Genomic DNA, 18,583 nt, shown 5'->3' with positions numbered 1-18,583 from the left:
GTTGAAATACCCTGAAGCATCATGGGAAGCCCTGCATATGAAGAAAAATAAATAAAAAAAAAACTAAACCAGCCAGGAAGGTATAAAAATTTCCATAATCACCATCAGTGGAGAAAGGGTGGGAATTATGTCTGTGAGGGAGAGTTGCTGTTTCACATCAGTGAAGCCATCATGCTGTGCACACAACAGGTGAATGCCAGTGTCATTCTGGGAGGTAAAATGCCACAGAGGCAGCTACTCTTCAGTGGAATTAAACAATGTCCAAGGATTTTCATCACTGGGGAACAGGGGTAAGTCCCATCCACCACATTGCTGGAAGACGATCTAGGCTTACCTGCTCAAGGAGTAAAGGTTCAGGTGTCTATCCTTGAGAATGTTGGCTCTAGTGCCAGGAGTGGTGCAAACCAGCCCAAAGGTGAGTGTGGGTGCCTGGAAGGAGGGTGACAAAAGAAGGAGCTGTGGTGGCAGTGTTAGAAATGCTTATGCAAGTGAGTCTGGAGCTCAGAAGGTAGAGAGGTGGTGAGGGCCTTGGGTCCCATCAGCAGGGAGGAGAGAACACATAGCTGCTGAAAGTGGAGGTGAACACCTTCACTCAAAGCCATGGGACTAGAGTGGAAGGAGTCAAGGGAGAAAGCTTTTCAGAAGAAAACAGTGGAAAATGAGGCAAAGATCTACATATTTATTATTTACAGTTCGACTTTATCCTATTCCCTCTTTCAGTTCCCTGGATCACTGGAGATGCAGTAAAAGAGTCATTGGGTCAACTGATTGAATGTCTTCATGCTAGCATGGTAGAGACTTGCTCCAGTAATTCTTGTAGTCAATATATTAAAATAGAATTATGGCTCAAGAAAATTGGAGGATGCGGTGTGTGCCAGGGGTACATACACTGCCTCCCACGTCCATGTTCTAATGGAGGGACAAGGACTTGCTCAGTACTAGCATGGTGGGATTCTGCTACAGGTCTCCAGAATGCAGCTGGATGAGCAACAAGCAGGACTGTTCCAAGCACAGGACTTAGTGGCAGTGAGGAATTTTAATTGCCTGACATCTGTAGGGATGGCAACACTTTAGGTTGCAGGCTGTTCAGCAAGGTCTTGCATGTCTTAGTTGTTGTTGCACATCTCAATATTTCACTGATGGGCAGAAAAACGCATATTAAGCCAGCATATGATCTGCAGTCAGCTGTCTGTAAACGTGTTTGAGCATCATCTTAAAAATAAACTGCAGACAGGTGTGTACAGGAGGAAAGGATGAGAACTCACCAAGGATGCATGAAAAGCCCTACTTATGTGGAGGACAGTCACCTGGTGAATTCATGGGGATGAGTCACTCTGCAGGCTTATCATGTACTGAACATGTGTCAACTACCAGGCAGAAGGAAGTGTGCATTCATTAGGATGAACCTTCTGTTGTATAACAGATTATGCCAAGTTGTACTAAACAGATGTGTCACCTGGAAGACAGGGGGAAATGTGACCTCTGAGGAAAAACTGAGGTTTGTCATGTATCTTTTGAGTCATGTCTTTTCTAAACAAAACAGTCTCCAATTGTATAGCAAGTTACTGTTGAAGAAAAGTGAAACAGTCTGATCTCCATAGTCATGTAGGACAGGAGATTTCAGACCCACACCAAAATGGCTTCCACAACAGTGGGAAGGGATAGATAGCTCTCACCTTATCTTAGATATCCCTAGAAACAGAGACACTGTCCTTTTTTCCCAGTGAACACCTTTTGTCAGAAGTGGGGCATATGCAGTGACACCAACCTACTGGAAGTGGTATGGACAAAAAATTCTTATAGCTGGAGGGAAACATATTTTTCTGTGGATCCAGCCTCCCCTGGTCCATGGCCTCTCAGGCCAGTTATATGTGAGGAAACCATTGCTTGGACATCTGGGAAAAAATCATTTGCAGCAGTATAAACCTGCCAGATGAGAGTAATTTTGTTGATGACGGACGTACGACAATAGCTGGAGGCATCCTTCTGCCTCTCAAGACCTCCACCCCGCTATCAACCTGGGTCCTTCCAGGAGCTTGTCCTATAAAGTACAAAACTTGTTTCACAGAATCATAGAATCATAGAATGGTTTGGGTTTGAGGGGACCTGAAAGGTCACCTAGTTCTCACTCCCCTGCCTTGGGCTAGGACACCTCCAACTAGACCAGATTGCTCAATCATCCACAACAATGGACAGGAAAAAGAACTGGGTAAAGTTAAACCAATTTAAAAACTTGCCAGGGGATTTATGCATTTTGGATTCTGGCTAGAATGGTTTGGGTTTGAGGGGACCTGAAAGGTCACCTAGTTCTCACTCCCCTGCCTTGGGCTAGGACACCTCCAACTAGACCAGATTGCTCAATCATCCACAACAATGGACAGGAAAAAGAACTGGGTAAAGTAAAACCAATTTAAAAACTTGCATTTTAGATTCTGGCATCCCAAAAGAATGAAGTTTCCTATCACCTGGACTTTGAAAAAAGTCTGAAGTCTAGCTTCTCGTTTGGTCTTGCATATTGCAGCCTGGCAGTTTTTCTGATCTGGTAGACTTTCCTTGTATCAGGTCAGATTTGTGGAAGGAGAGAAGATGTCTTTGGAGTTCATAGCCATTTCCTCAAATTATTTCAATGTCCAGGAATCAAGCTGTATGAAATGGGTATCACAGCGCAGAGCTATAGTCAGAGGATGTACACAGGATGCCCTACGTCTGAACAGAAGGTCAATTGGGATAGATAACATATCGTGTTTTCCAGGCTGTATGGCTTCACTCTTTATGTATAAGCTAATATAAACAGGTTTGGTGGCTGTTTTAAGGGGTAGGCAATTTGTATGCTCTTTTGGGCTGTGACTTGTAAACTAAAAAATTGCAAATGGGTGAACTATTCATAATGAATTGAAGTTGACAATCTTTTGGATCCAAACCTCCCAAATATTCGCACTTTGTTTGGTATGTAACGTTCTGTTCAGTACAAGATAAATGTTTTTGTTTTGAAATATTTCTAAGAAAAACAAGCAGTGTCCAACAGTGACAATCCAAGGTCAAAATAGGAAAGATCCATATTCAGTTCCTTCCTCTGCACACAGGATCTGAAACTTAACCAGAACATTTCCCCTTAACAAGGGGAAAGAATAAAGATGCTGAAGTACTGAAGTTTGTAACTCCAGAAGTGGAGAAACTGAGGCAGTACTAGTTAAATGAAGCCAGGGTTGGATAACTGCAGTGCAACTGAAACCATATAGGAATGGTGGGTAGAAATATAAATCATTTGTGCAAAGGGAGCCAGCAGTGCCAGACCAAGCTCCTTGGAGAAGGGTGGTTGGCTGACATACCCAGTATTTAAAGCATGGTGCAAAGTCTGCAGGTGTTCCCTAGGCCTTCAGGGAAACTTAGGTGGCACCATGAAAGCCATTGCTGTCATACCAATGGTAACTGAGGTGGATACAGCCTAAGCTTGCAACGAGATTATGCTGTTTGATTGGACTTAGGCAGACAATAGAGGATTTTGGAGGAGGATGTGGCTGCTATTTTAGGAAACTTGCACTAGGCTGTCACACAACATAGTAATATCTGAGCACGTGTGATTGCACACATTTGTTTTTAATAGCTTTAAAAGTGAATTGCAGAGCTGGCATAAGACCTCTGCTTTGTTAGGTGTTGGTCGATGTCCTTTAAACAGTGTTTAAAATGGAAACCCCAATTGCTTAAGCTGCCCTGAAGGCTTGGCAGGTGGGTTGGAAAATGAGCTGGAGTCTCTGGGAATAAAATTCCTCCCAACAACTCACACCGCAGTGTCTCAACCAGGAAGTACACTACTAAAACCTCTCATGGTGAAGTAAAATCATCCACTCGATGTGATGAAAAATGTACTGCCCAAAGGAAGCAGTAGTTAGAGCCATTTATGGAACTGTGTCCAAATGATGAAGATGCTACCTGCAAAGCAGAAAGGGTGTTAGCAAGTGTTGGGGATGGTAGGTCTGAAGGTGCTTTTGACCCTCTTCACGTAAACAACCACAGAATCATAGACTGGCCTAGGCTGGAAGGGACCTTAGAGATCATTTAATCCAACCTCTCTGTCATGGGCAGGGACGCCTCTCAACTAGATCAGCCAACACATGGGGACCGAATGGGGACCGAACCCGTGACCTTGTTGTTATCAGCGCCATGCTCTAACCGACTGAGCTAACCGGCCGCCTAACAATGTTTTTCTCCTAATCAAGAGACTCTGGAGAGGGGAGCTGCAAGTGACTAATTTGATTAGGCATTATACTTACAGTATGCTGTATTGACAGCTACACTCAAACCTTTCTGACCCACTCATCCACTGGCATAACGGGATTGCAGCTGATCTGATTTACCAAGTAATATTCTCATGTCACCTGCTTGTATTCACGAATAAGCTTTCCTTCCTGGAGCCATCAGAGCCCAGCCCGGATCGGATCTGTGTTGTTCACCCCTCCCAGGCCAGGGCCTTCTTCTGCCCCTAAAGCCTGGCCTGCTCCTCCAGCCATACATGCTGTCTTGCAGAACCTCTGGGTTCCTGCTCAACATCCTCCCTGGCCTTTCCCTCCCTTTTGCGGTTGGCTGGTGAACTTCAGACAGCGTTGCTGCATGACCCTGACATCTGGGCTCTGTCTGGGGACCTCAGTGAGCAGAGCCACCAGTTGGTGGAAAATGGCTGCCCGGATTGTACAAGGATCATTAAATTAAATTCTATAATGAAGTATAAATCCCATGCACTACTGTTGACAAGGGAAATTGTGCTGCTGGCCGTTCAGCTGCATAGGATGAGCAACTTGGTTTAAATTATTACGTGGACACCTGTCAGAAAATTTTGCTTGCATTTTGGCCATAATGTTGGCTCCTTGTTGTCATGACCTTCCCTTATTAATTCTTTTGGAGAATTACTTTACAATTGGCATACTAATTTAAATATTGCACTAGCGAATTGCAGAAAACAGAGATTTGAATCTGAATGGTTCTCACAGAAAGGAGGTGGTGCTATGAACACACGCATAAATACAGTATTTTACTTTAGATAGTAGTGTGTCCTGAGTAAACAATAATCAATAGGTAGCTTGCAAAATGCTTTCAAGCTCCAGAAATCGGTAAGGCACAGAACGTATCTCTTCAGATTAACATGAGACTAGTTCTCAGTTAACGGGTTTATTTTATTTCTGAAAAAAAAATGCAGAATCCTGCAAATTTTTAAAACAAATACTAGTTCGTTTTGCTTGGTTGGGTTTTTGCTTGTTTTTTTTTTGTTTGTTCGGGTTTTTTTAATAATTGCCTAGTGTTTAGAGGAAGTACAACAGCACCTGCTAAACAGGGAATGGCAGTGTCTGAGAAGCTGGATTCTGCATTGCCCAGTGTTCCAGAATGAGCCCTGAGTTTCTGAAAGGAGCAGTACTCTAGCAAATAAGTCAGTTTGGGATTTGGCAAGTCTGCCTGTTATTTTTTGAGAAACATTCATGAGAAAAGGTTTCTTTACCATGCCAGCAGACTGGGAGTGTACCTGAGCCTTGAGTAAGTCCACCAGACCTGGTGTGGTGATATGCCTTCTTGTCTTTATCCTCCCTGTGTATGTTGTAAACATGCAAAGACTTTCTTCCTCTTAATTTTATGGGAGATGGCTCAGTTAAAAGTTTATCAGAATACAATTTCTGCTGTAATACTACATGAGTTTATTATCTTTCATTTGACAGGTTGTAATCAAACCTCTTACACAAGTCACTGAACCTTGAATAAGAAGATTACTTAGTTGGTCAAACGTCCTGTGAATCTGAAGAACAAAAAAACCATTAAACTCTTCCCAAACTCTATTATGTGCACTCCTTGTGCAACAGTTTTCCCCAATTACTCTGGGCATGGAATTAAGGAAAACATAATGGTACAACACACGAAACTTAGTAAGGAACACTAATAACACAATATAGGGGATCAGATCTACCCAGAAGCAGGTTTGTTCATGCAGCATCAGCAGAAAATGGAGAGAACAGGCTCTGAGAGAAGGCTGGCTGATGTCTGTAGAACAAGCAGGCAGCACCATAGAGAAGGGAAATGATTTGTGGGAAACATGGCCACAATGAGAAGAAAAAAAAGAAAAAGGCAGAGAATGGGATATTTTCAGCAGAAAAGAAGTGAAGAAACTGACTCTAACTCAAAGAGTAAAGAAAAATCAGAAAAGATAGTAAAGTACTGAAAGAGATGGAAAAGGATATTGAGTCCATAAGAAGCTGTGGAAATAGGTAAGGACTGCAACCTGGGAAGGAATATGGAGAAGCATGGGAACTACAGTGATTAAAAAAGAGTGGTGAAGAGCCAGGAGGACCGTGAAGCAAAAGTCAACAGAAAACCTTCATCTATGCTTCTGGAATTATTTTTTCAGGAAAATCCTTGGGCCTCTGATAAGGTAAGATCCAGCGGACAGAAACATTTCTGCAAGCCAGGGGGGCTGCTGGGTAGGTGGAAATCAAGGCTGGGATGGTCCCACAGGGAATATTTACCCTCTCAGATCCTTCAGCTTCAAAGAAAATCAACTGTTTAAACCATCAACCAAAACTAAATCCTCCATGAAAAAAAAAAAAAATTCAATAATCTTTGATAGCTTAGAAAAAACCTCTACAGTTCTTTTCCCTTTTCCAAAGCAATATAAAGAAGTTCATTCTTTTCTCCCACAGAGGAAGCAGAGAAAGCTGAAATGCAGTTGTACGTGAAAGACTTTGCCTTACTCTCTAGCTCTGTGACTCACTACTCAGCCTCACAAACACCCTCTCCTTGAAGTGAAGAGAGGTGCTTTGACCTAAACCTTCCCTCCTGTTTCCACCTTCTGTTGCAGATGGAAACTGCATCCCCTAATGTTTACTAAGGCCAGGTGTCTGGCTAATGGCCTTTGGCTGCATGCACATAGAGATTCCCTTGGCTTTGGCAGTTTGTGCTTCTGGTTTTAGCTTTTAAATCCATCATCAGGGCTGGCATGGACATCCTGGCTTATCCAGAAGTACTCAAGCCCTGTCCTAGCAGTATCACTTTTGTAAATCACCTTGAGATGCACGCCATGTAAGGAGCTGTAAATATCCTGCCGGAGTAATCTGGAGCAATAAGCTGGAGGCAGCACTTACTCTCTGCAATATATAATGGAGGAAGTATGTTGTGCTGTTACATCATGTGTTGCAACAAGTTAGGGAATAATGCTAAGGGTTAAACAAACTCTGGTTTGTTATAGCACTGCAAAATGTGGCAGGGGGTACTGTCCACCTCAAGGACACAACTTCCTTCCTCCTGCTTTCCCCTGGGAGAAGAACAGGATCAGGCCAAGGAAACACTCCACAGCTGTCTTCAAGTGAAAAGACCTTGGCCCCAGAGAGCAGAACTCCTCTCATGTTTGCAGATGCCACCCTTCTTGCCTACTTCGAAAAGGCAGGCTCTCCGGGCTTCTTGTGTTGAATGGGTTCATCTCTGCCCACCAGAAGCTGGCAGATCGGCAAGAAAATGCAAATACTATGTCTTTAAAAAAATGCTGCAAATGAAATTAATAAATCTGCCAAATGTCTGCAAATGGACCAGTTCAAAAGTAGCAAATACTGGATATGTCAACAGTATGCCTAGTGGTAAATACCTGAAAATAACAACCAGAAATGTCCACCAGTTTATCTGATGGTCAAAAAAGTGTATTTTTCATCACCTTGCCTCAGGGCTGGATTGTCTTTTGGTACAGAGTAACAACAGGCCATCAGGGAAACCGTCATGGCTTGAAGAGTGAAATCCAGCAGCTGCAACAATCACCCACATAGTTGTGCAGAAATCAGCAGAGAGCACAAAATCTGATCTGCCTCTGGTTGGCATATCCCTGTGCATCAGAATTCCATTTCGGGAGAGATTTTAGTCAGCTCTCCATTCATCCTGTGCTTCCAAGGCAGCAAGATGCTGAAGTTTGACAGAGAGCCTTTAACTTAGTTCTGCTGCCCAGCCCTTGAGAGTGGCCCTGAGAAAACCATTCCCCCCCGGGCTGGCTGCTGAGGCTGAGGCTCCTCGACTTCCCTGTGCTTTGAGCAGCCTCCTGTTCTTGCTTGCAAACTGGGGGGACATGTGTCTGTCTGTGTCCGAGATGTGTTATGTGCACAGAAGCATGTAAGCTCCTGCTCTAGCAATTGTCAGTCAATAGGTTTAGCAAGAATTACACTACCATCCCTCAGAAAGGAAAGGTGCCTTTCAGTTTATGTCATTAAATGCTGTGAGGTAATTGAATGGCACTTTTAAAGTCATAAGGCAGTGATTTATGATGCTTTTTTATCTAACGATGCAACACACCCAGGAACCTTACCCTTGAACCATGGAGGAACAAGCTTTAAACTACTTCCTTTTCACCTGTATTGCATCACTCTCTTCATTGGAAAAGATTAGCATTTCTGTGCAGAAGTCACTGAAACTGAGAACCTGTTAGCCAACAGCCTTCCTGTGGTGTGTCACTATGGGAAAACCTTATTTCTCCTGCCTCCTGCCCTGGTGAGGCAGTAGAGCAGACAATCTCTGTCCCCTCAGTCCCTGGCGGACCTGGCACACGGTTTCTCCAGCAATGCAGGCATGTGTGTGACAACCCAGAAGGAAACCCTGCATCCTCAGCAGTGCACATTAGATCTAAAGCTAGAGCAGAAAATCCTTCCATCTCACTGTGCTAAAACCATTACAACGAAAGCTGTCAAAAGGTAACTCAAAATGCATCTATATGTAGTTGTTCTCCATCACACCAGTAAACAAGCCTGCAACTTGATTGCCTGCTGGACAGCAGGGGACTTAATGCCTGATGTGAGAGGCTATTTAGAGATCTCATACCGTGCCATCGACTGCTGAGCTAGCACATGTTGCTAAATCTGAGCCGGCAGTGCAATTGCAGTAATTCCCAGAGCAGTTTACCCAATGCTTATTCCAGTAATAAGGCAGAAGAAGGGGGGCTGCTAGGGATAGGAAATCCAAAACTGCTGCTGCTGTATTTCATAGGATAGGGCAGAAGATAAGATCATCTCTTCCGCATACCCGTTTTACTGCAGGCCATTAAAACACCAGTTTCTCTTGTGCTGAGTCCAGTAGACTGAATATATGGGTTTTCTTCGTCAAACTACCTCTTTTATCAAAATACAGCCAGTTTGGTGAGCAGGTCTGGAACAGGACCTTGGACATCTTCTCTGACAACCAGGCCTTGCAGTGCACCTTTGTTTTTACAAGATCCATTTTATGTCACACCAAATTTCACAGCCCCAGGAACACACTTCAGGGTTTTCATGCCTCTCTGTTTTTTTAATACGCCCAGGACAAACTACCATTATACTGTGAAAATGAAGGTTAGTTTGATTTTGTTTTCTTCTTGCTCCAAACAGCAAATAAGGCAGTAACAGATGCTATGGTCACCAACCAAAATCTTGGGCTGTGATTAGCTATTATTAGTAGGTCTCTAATCCCCAGGGGATTAAGTGGTCACCTAAGCATGGCTTCCAGTGTCACCTATGTCTCACATGGACATAAACTAATCTGTTTTGTTGGAAACAGATGAAGTGATAAGTGTTTCAAAGCCCTTCCAATTTACAGAAAATACTGCGGTTCATTCTCTCTCAAATCCTCATGTCGGGGTGTAAAAGCACACTTCTGCACTTGGGACTCAGGTGAATGTCCTCTGAAAATCTAGTGGGCATCTGGACCTCAAAAATCAGTCCAAGAAGTTACTTTTCATGTTATACTTTAAGTGGCAAAGCATTTTAAATAAATTAAAAGGGCTTTCTGTTGATTTTTCCTTCACTTCTAAATCAAGTAAACGCTGCTGGTGAAGAAGACGCAAGTAGGAGCGTATGCCAGGGCAGCTGAAAGTAAGCATCACAGGGTGTACACAAGGCCGTAGGTAATGAGCTGTACCTCAATTAACAGAGCTGGTTATCTTGACGCTTGCTGCTGAAGGCCGCCAGCCATGCGCAATCCTTTCAGGGATCCTGCTCATCCCTGGAGCATGGTACATATGGTGAGTGGACAGCTGTAGCTGAAGGATTAGTTCAGCAAATGGCTGTTTGGTGTCTTTCTAAAAAATCAGGCCAAGGAGTCCAGGCAGGATGAGGCAGACCCACATTGCAGCCAGTACTTCATCATAGAGACTGGGTGTGTGACATCTCCCCACACCTCCAGGTCTTGATGTCCCTGAATAAACCCAGCCACAATGCCCAGGGAAAACCAGGGGCCATTGTGCATCACACAGGCCAGCCTCAAAGTGCTCCACCTTCCCCAAAGTAAGCCTCTAACCAACAGCCAAGAGCACGGGGTGTGGTGGCATGTGTGTACCGTGGCTGGGAGAGCATGGAGGCTGCACTCAGACCCTCCATGAGGCAGAAAGAGGCATGTTGTGGCACTCGCTCCTGATCACCCCCAGCCTGGGATGGGTGCTCTCACCCAAGTCCAGCATATCCAACAGGCTTTAGCCTTACTCTGAATGTCCAGACTGTTTGAACAGTACCAGGAGGTTCAGGACTTCCTGGGAATACTCTGAAGGAATTACAGAGTCATTTTTAGTGGGTACATCTATATGTGAGGCTTCCCAGCACCCAGCAGCCCAGTGGAAGAAGTAACTACTAAGCACTGGCAACTCCTCAATGAGTGTCTGAAGTCTTAAATGTCACAGGTGGAAAGAGTAAAAGGGCAGCCTTTGGCACTGGGGAAATTTGTTGGACACTTGGAGAAACTGTAAGAATAGCAGGCATGGATTTTTCAGCCATTTCTGCCTTCTCATCTTTTTGTGCCTTACTGCATCCTAATGGAAGGCTTCTAGGAAGAGCATCTTGGGAAGATGGGAGCTCTACTATTTATGTAACTGCAAATGTTGAAAAGATGAGCTGGGAAGAATGAGTATAAAGTGCACAGGAAAACTAGAGACTCCAAGATTTTGGTGTCAACATGAAGACAGAACCTTTATTTTTGCACTTTTTTTCCCCAGTAGATAACACATAACATCTTCATACTTGTACAAGGATTACTTTGATGATGCAGATACTGGAAGAGCTAATTATACAGCTACTCCATGCAGGTTGTCAAAATGAACATGTGTCTATGCAGACGAGTATGTATAGTCCCTGAGTTTCCCTGGTTAATGCTCTGTGCTTTTTCTCCTAACACGTGTCAGACGCAGAAAGACTTCAATGAGACAAAGGTGTGGTACAATCACATCAGTAGACTTATTAGCTTTCTGGGCAGCTTTTTCCATTATGTAAAAGCATTGTTTGTATTAGTATAGCAGTCAGACCCACCAGCGTGAGGATTACAGTTGGTTTTTACATAATGGATTATCCAAGATTAAGCGTTTTATTCAGGCACACGAGCAAAAATAACCAATTAGTGACTTTGCAGATTCATTATTTAAAGGCAGCTGGCAGGCAACTGACACAAAACTCTCCTGTTGATCGCAGACCAAAGACTGAAGCGGAGTAGTCTAAGGGATCTCCAACATCTCTACCCCAACAGGTAGGTCTCTCTTCAGCAGAGGCAGGCCAGATTAGCATCTCTTGCAGCAGGGACTTTTGGTTGCATGGCAGCAGCAGGGAACAGAGTAGCTACTCAGGTGTTTGGAAGTCCTGGCTTGGTAGCTCATCTTGGATGTTGTAGGCAAGTTTCAAGTAACTATATTTTATCTTGGCATCAGAATAGGTATTCAGGGTCAAATATTCTGCAAGAATGTCTATGCAGGTGATCGTCTCCCAAAGTGTCAGAAACAAATTATGCTTGGATACAGATGAGCTGGGATACTCAAACGGATAAAAAAAGCCATGGCTACCTTATGGCTGTGTTGCAATGGCAGATCAACCATCTGGAAACTGAATATTATTTGTAGCGGAATGGTCTGAGGGTAGGCAATACCAAGTTGCATTTTGCCATTAGATTTGGCAGCTAGTAAGATTTGGTGATAAAATCTGATCATAAAGAACACAGCTTTGCTGGCCTGAAAACAAAGTGGACACTCACCACTTACATCCTTAAAACCTACAGTGCTTTATGAGATCATCAGAACATTATTCTTGTTGTGAAAACAATTTTTTTTTAGAAAAAAACCAGATTTTTATCTATTTTTACCAAACTGACCCAGAGTCTGGCTTGATTTATAATGTAAAAATATCATCAACCTGCAATACTACTACTGGTAAACAAAATGCTCTTGCAAGTAATTGCCATTGATGCTCAGTTTTGGCTGGATTTAGGCAGAAAAATGACCCAGCGGTAGGCTACTCAGCATGGAAAAAAACCTAGTTTTACAAAGAGAGGAATGTGTCTGTAGGCACAGCACTAACTGCCCATGTCTACTGCATGAAATAAAACTCCACATTTGCTTTTGTCTTGCAGAATGAAATACGCTCAGTATGTTTTCCTGGCCTCGGTCTTCTCCACTGTTGAACATAGCCTGGCACAGACCTGTGCAGTGGAGTCTTTCTCTGTGAAAGACAATTTTGATCCAAAAAGGGTAATTACCATAGAATCATAGAATCATAGAATCATGGAATCATAGAATAATTTGGGTTCAAAGAGACCTCAAAGATCATCTAGTTCCAACCCCTCTGCCGTGGCAGGGACATTTCCCACTAGATCAGGTTGCTCAGTGCTCCATCCAGCCTGGCCTTAAAAACTTCCAGGGATGAAGCATCCACAGCCTCCCTGGGCAACCTGTTCCAGTGCCTCACCACCCTCAGGGTAAACAACTTCCTCCTTTTATCTAGTCTAAACCTATATTCTTCAGTTACTTCAACAGTATATATAAAGTATCTCAACAGTATATATGAAGAAGCTTCATATATAAACTTCTTCTGTGGGATGTATTTATCTAAGGAGGTTCCTCACAAAAGAATTGACTGTATGCTGTCTCTCAGACACTATTCCTGTTGCTTGCTTTTCTCACTACTGTTTAACCTTCTGACCATTATGGTAAAACTGGCCTTGAAAGTCAGGGATGTTATTCCTCTAGATATCATCTTCACCTTCTGCTGGTTCGAAGATCAGTACAGAAATCAGCTTTGAGTAGTCTCACGAACAAAACAATTTAGAACCCCATCAGAAAGAAAGCCCAAACACATGCCCTGATGTGCATCCATGACCAGTCATTTTTGGGAGTCATAGTAAACTGAAAATGATTTATCTAGTCAGGTATCCTGAACACAAACTGACTCTTATTTAAGCACAGCATTTAATCCACTGGCCTCTGAGCAGCAGAGCTAACTTGGTGTTGGGAAGTGTCTGTACCTGTTTTGACTGTCCCTCAACAAACGTCATTTCCAGCTGCAGCTGGGGTGGGGTTAGCATTTCCTCTGTTCAAGATTGTCTTTGCTGGAAATACATCCATGTCTGGGTAGAGTTTTGGGAAAATCCCAGTCTTAAAATGTCAGTTTTTCTCAGGCTGCTGTATTTGGGAATTACGGACTCTGTTTCAGGCTTAAGCCTGTAACTTGCCAAACAGATCTCATTAGCTTCACTGAATAACAGGAACAGAGAAGAACCAGCCTGATTCCCAGTAGGCATCTTGAGATGGGTGAAGATTCCAGTGGGCTCATTGTGACAGGAATGTCTCACTTGACAATGAGTACATGTAGCAGAGCTGCTAGACCCACTCTTCCTGACACAGAGGCAAGGGTTCACCAGGTGGCATAGCAGGGCCTGTGTGCTATATACCCACCCAAACTCAGACTTTATAGGCCAGGCAATGCGTAGTTAAGACGGCCCTATGTTTAGAATAAATGCTGTTGTGCTAATCTTGCCATGGTGATAAATACGGGTATTAATAGTCTTTCATGTTAGTATGCAGGGAAGTGGTATGCCCTTGCCAAGAAGGATCCAGAAGGCCTCTTCCTTCAGGACAACATCTCTGCTGAATACACTGTGGAGGAAGATGGGACAATGACAGCATCCTCCAAAGGCCGAGTGAAGCTTTTTGGGTGAGCTCTCCTGACTTTGAGCAGTAGCTGCTGCCATGAGGTACTTGAGAAGGGGGACATGGATAGAGATCTATCCTGAGTACACAACATGACTGGTTTTCTTCATCAAAAAGGGAAGCTCGATCATGGTTACAGAAGCCAGAGGTTAGATACTCCAGAGTCCTGGGTTACTTCTTAGTCTGGCTCTGTTCTAGGTCCTTTAGAAAACTACTGCATAAAGTCAATTTTAAAGTCAAATCTTGAATGATGGAGTGGTTAGGTAAATGAAATGGAATCGAGTGAGAGAAGCCTGTAGGACTGTGATGGCAGGACAGTTTTTATTTCACCAAGAGGTTCAGGGGAAGGAGAGGACTGTAACTGAGTATTGCTTTCAGAGATATTTCAGTGTCGGACGGACTTCTGAGGAAAACATGGTTAACTCTTGAATGCCACTGCAATGCCTGAATAGACAGATGGAAGGAAGCTTAAGGGTTTTGCCTGTCGGTCACGGTTACCAAAAGGAATTACAGCATCTAAAAGGATTAGATACCTGTCTGCACGTCGAAAAGAAAACCTGAGGCTTTCAGTAGGCTACCAGTTCTGTTGTGCATTAACTACAGAAAACTGTCTAACTGCACGAATAATAGAGCAGAGCAGGTGGCTATGAATCTTGTAATTCTTAGCAGGGCACTCCAAGATATTTTGGAATGGGGCAAATTAAGCTTTGCAGGCATGCCACACAGTGCAGGTGGGAAGATTCCTGAAAGGACTCTTCAGAAATTAAGGCTGCCAGGAATTTATTTCTGCAAGGGCAGGGTAAAGAAGAAACATGGACTATGCAATGAAGGGAATGAAGACCTTTCCAGTGTTTCACAAACCCAGGTAAGGTTTGACAAACTGTGCTAAGGCGCAGACCATATTCAAAGCAAACAGATCCCAACCAGAATAAGGCATTAGAAGAAACATGTGATGAATATAGGCTGTTCCGACCACCTGTGTGAAGGCCTTTAACTAGCTTTGACAGCAGAGTAGCTGTGTCCTGTGCTTGTAACAGATGACCCTGTTCCAATACATCTAGGAAGCATTTGTGAGAGAAGCGTCAAGAGTTAGAGAGAAGGAGGGTCAGGGCACTGCCCCAGCCACAGCGCAGTTCTCAGCAGAAGTGGGGATCAGACAGCAGCGATGCACTGTCAGCGATGGGGCATGGATATCACAGATCTCAATTACTTAACAATGAACCGTGACTTTGCTCTAAAAAAGGCTGTGCCTGTGCCTGAGACAGTTGTGCTGAACTTTCGCCTGGTTCTTGCCTGACTCCTGGGTGAGGGACACCCATTTGAAGTTCATACACCTCAAGATTTTACCTTCAATCTCACGGATCTCTTTGCAGGTTCTGGGTGATCTGTGCTGACATGGCTGCTCAGTACACAGTACCTGACCCAACCACTCCAGCAAAAATGTACATGACCTACCAGGGCCTGGCCAGCTACCTGTCCAGCGGTGGTGAGTGAACTTCTGCAGCCCCTCAGTGCTGGCTGATAGCTTAGAGCTGCCCAGATTTGTGTGTTTCAGTATATGAGCAGGAAAAACTGTTGAGCTCAGACCGCTTGAAGTGAAAATAAAGCATCCTTTTGTGGAGGGATGCTTTACCAAGCAGTGCTTTTCATCTCCAAGGAAGGAGCTGGACTCATAGACTACCCAGAGACATCATCTATTAACAGGGAGGATGCAGCTTAGAGGCAAAGGGCCACACATATAGATTTTGTAGAGTCATATGGGGTGCTGAATCTAGGGAAGCAGTACTTCCTGGACCTGGCAGTGGGCATTATAAAGTTGCTGAGGGTCAGTTATCCTTGTATCCCTCATAGCTAATGGGAGGCAACATGTGGACCTATGTCTGCACTCCTGCAGCAAGGCACAATTCTCCTCAGCCAGAAGTGACTGGACCCAAAAAACCAGAGCTGTTACCTGAAGTCCCTTTGCAGAAACTGCTCATGCAGAACCTCAGTTCTGCAGCCTACACACCCCACACTTTGTGCCAGAGTCTCCCATAGCTGTGGGACTCCAGCTGTAGAAGCAGGACAGGACTTGGCTTGCTAGTGCATAAGAAAAAGATACATTCACTCAGTACTGGCAAACCACACCAAAATGCACTCAGTTAAGCAAGGCTGGAAAAGAGGACGCATGTTTTGCTGAGGCTTCTTGTACAGGAAATTTAATCTGTATGGCGAAATTTAATCTGTAGGGCCACTCCGCCATGCTTGAGCAAGAAATATAAAGCGATTTTTTGTCACTGACAATCTTGAAAGTCTTAGACCTCCTAATACTTCCAGCCTAATACACCAAAGGTGAAAATGCATTCAGCATCATTGGGAACAATACGGTCTCAGGACACCCAGTGCTTGTTGCAATTCTCCACTTCATGGTACAGAGAAAAACTGGAAGTGGGAGGTGACTTCAGATCCCTTGTGAAATTATCCCTGCCATGTACTGAAGTGAGGCGTCTCCCTACAGGACAACTGTGCCCACCTCTACTCCGTTTTGCCCACTGTGACAAACACGTGTGTTCTGATGTTTCAGGGGACAACTACTGGGTGATTGACACTGACTATGATAACTATGCCATTACCTATGCCTGCCGCAGTCTGAAGGAGGATGGCTCCTGTGATGATGGCTACTCCCTCATCTTCTCACGCAATCCCCGTGGCCTCCCCCCAGCCATTCAGCGCATCGTGCGTCAGAAGCAGGAAGAAATCTGCATGTCTGGCCAGTTCCAGCCTGTGCTTCAGTCAGGTACTTCGAGCTCATTAGCAAATTCACTGAAATGGCTGCGCTGGCAGCTCGTAGAGTAGGTGATTGTATTTGCTGTAAATGTGACAGAACCATAGCAAATCAATTTCTACTCTTTAGCAACATTTAAAAAATGTCATATATAATAAGAAAATAGCTGCAAAGCAAAATCCATGCAAGGGAGAGAGAGCCTGTTATGAGGTGGTTCTGCAGCCTTAAGTTTGCCCTCAAAGGAACCCTGTGTGCTGAAAATGGCACGCTACCACAGGAAGATCCGCTTTGTTGCTCTAAGAGATAGGATAGGGACAGGTGTAACAACTTGGTATTTCCGCACTTAGAAACGCTTGTCTAAGCTGCTTGGGTAACAGCATCTTACCTTAGGTCTGTGCACTGTCCTCCAGGAAAGGCGGAGAAGCTGCCTCCAGGAAGGAGCACCCTCACTCTTTTTAGTTCCATCCTGATTTATGTCCTGGGTGGTCTGCATAGTAGAGACCAGGAGCTCTGACTGTGCCTGCTGACAGTGCGAGTCAGCAGTTGTGCCACATACACGAACAGAGCATGGCTAAAGCCCATTTTGAGAGAGCTTTTTTTTCTGGAGGCATGACAGCTGATCTTCTAGCTCATATGCTGTCCCTGAGATGGAGAGATGATATTTTAGATCTATACAAGAAGCACAAACTCTTCTTTTCTGCCACTCTTCACATGCACACTACCTTGCCTGGAGAGTGGCTCTTTACAAAGGTGTGAGTGAGGACCTGGGCTGGGGAAACACACATGTTCTGCACTGCTGGACAAGAAATAGCAGTTAAATGCTTCCAAATGGCACATCGTTGTGTGAGCCAGTCCTCCACTACAGAGCAGGTGCTGGCATCATCCAAGCTTGCACGGGCATCCATGTATGCCCCACGTCCCCTCCATATTGCTTGCTGTAGAAGAGGGAGGGCAGTTGTTGCAGGAGCTCACACCTAGGTGCTCAGGTAAACTGGAAACTCATGGCTAGCTGGGAATAACAAGGACTGCACAAGCGCTATTCCCAACAGAGACAGAGCGATGCAAAGAGCAGCTTTTGCAACCCTCAATCCCAGTCTTGCACTGTGATTCAGAACTACGCTAGGAAGGCTGCAGCTACAGCTTCACTGAAGACTGTAAGTCTGTTAAAGCAATTTGGAAATTTATTTGTAAGGACTAAAGTTTACTTTTCTTTATTTCCAGGAGCCTGCTAAAGGTACACTTCTGCTCCTACATCTAAGCACAGAAGCCAGACCTCTTGGTCTTGAAGTTGCCACTCAGCTAATAAAAAACATAGTATGGACTAGTGTGTTTTCCCTGAAAAACACATGAAAATGATAGGATTTTTGTAAACTGTGTGCAATACAGTATTGATATTTTAATCTTCAAGGGGATACCTAATGTGGCATTTGTCAATAAATGTTTTTAAATAAAACTCCTCTGGAACTGCTTTTTGTTACCTGCTGTTGTATCAGGGAGCACGAAGAGTGGGGCTGCTCACTGATGGGAGGTGAGACAGCAGCCAAGGGCGGCCCCAGCACAGGTGGAGCAGAGTCCCTCCCTGGCATCCAGCAGAGGGAGGAGGCCAGGGGTGATGACAGGAGCCAGGTCCCCTGACACAGCTGACAGACAGAACCACAGGACAGGTTCAGAGTTCTCCTGGGAATTCCAGCCAGCAAGGGCGGCATGGCACAGGACGGGGCACATGCATGCCTGCAAGGTGGCTCCTGCAAGAATGGGACTGGAGAGCAGGCCAGAGGGAGAGCCACCTGCAGCAAGGGTCCCTAGGGAGCAGGGCCTTGGGCTGAGCTGAAGGGGGTTTGTGGACCACAGGCAAGGATTACGTGGGTGGAGGTCACAGG

At 44.5% G+C, this 18,583-nt stretch overlaps 1 protein-coding gene across 1 annotated transcript; it reads left to right on the top strand.

Annotated features, from left to right (window-relative positions):
- Positions 1–11,432: 11,432 nt before the first annotated feature.
- On the top strand, positions 11,433–18,154 carry LOC104269161 (purpurin). Its single transcript, XM_009878328.1, has 6 exons — positions 11,433–11,490; positions 12,364–12,481; positions 13,807–13,943; positions 15,313–15,425; positions 16,503–16,715; positions 17,925–18,154. The coding sequence occupies exons 2-6, from the start codon at positions 12,365–12,367 to the stop codon at positions 17,933–17,935; spliced, it is 591 nt and encodes a 196-aa protein (XP_009876630.1). The 5' UTR covers positions 11,433–11,490; position 12,364; the 3' UTR covers positions 17,936–18,154.
- The last annotated feature ends 429 nt before the right edge of the window (positions 18,155–18,583 follow it).

The sequence above is a fragment of the Apaloderma vittatum genome, unplaced genomic scaffold, assembly GCF_000703405.1.
Source record: "Apaloderma vittatum isolate BGI_N311 unplaced genomic scaffold, ASM70340v1 scaffold2951, whole genome shotgun sequence".
Classification (NCBI taxonomy): domain Eukaryota; kingdom Metazoa; phylum Chordata; class Aves; order Trogoniformes; family Trogonidae; genus Apaloderma; species Apaloderma vittatum.
Note: the sequence above shows the minus strand (reverse complement) of the source record. Positions and strands in the feature narration are given on the sequence as shown.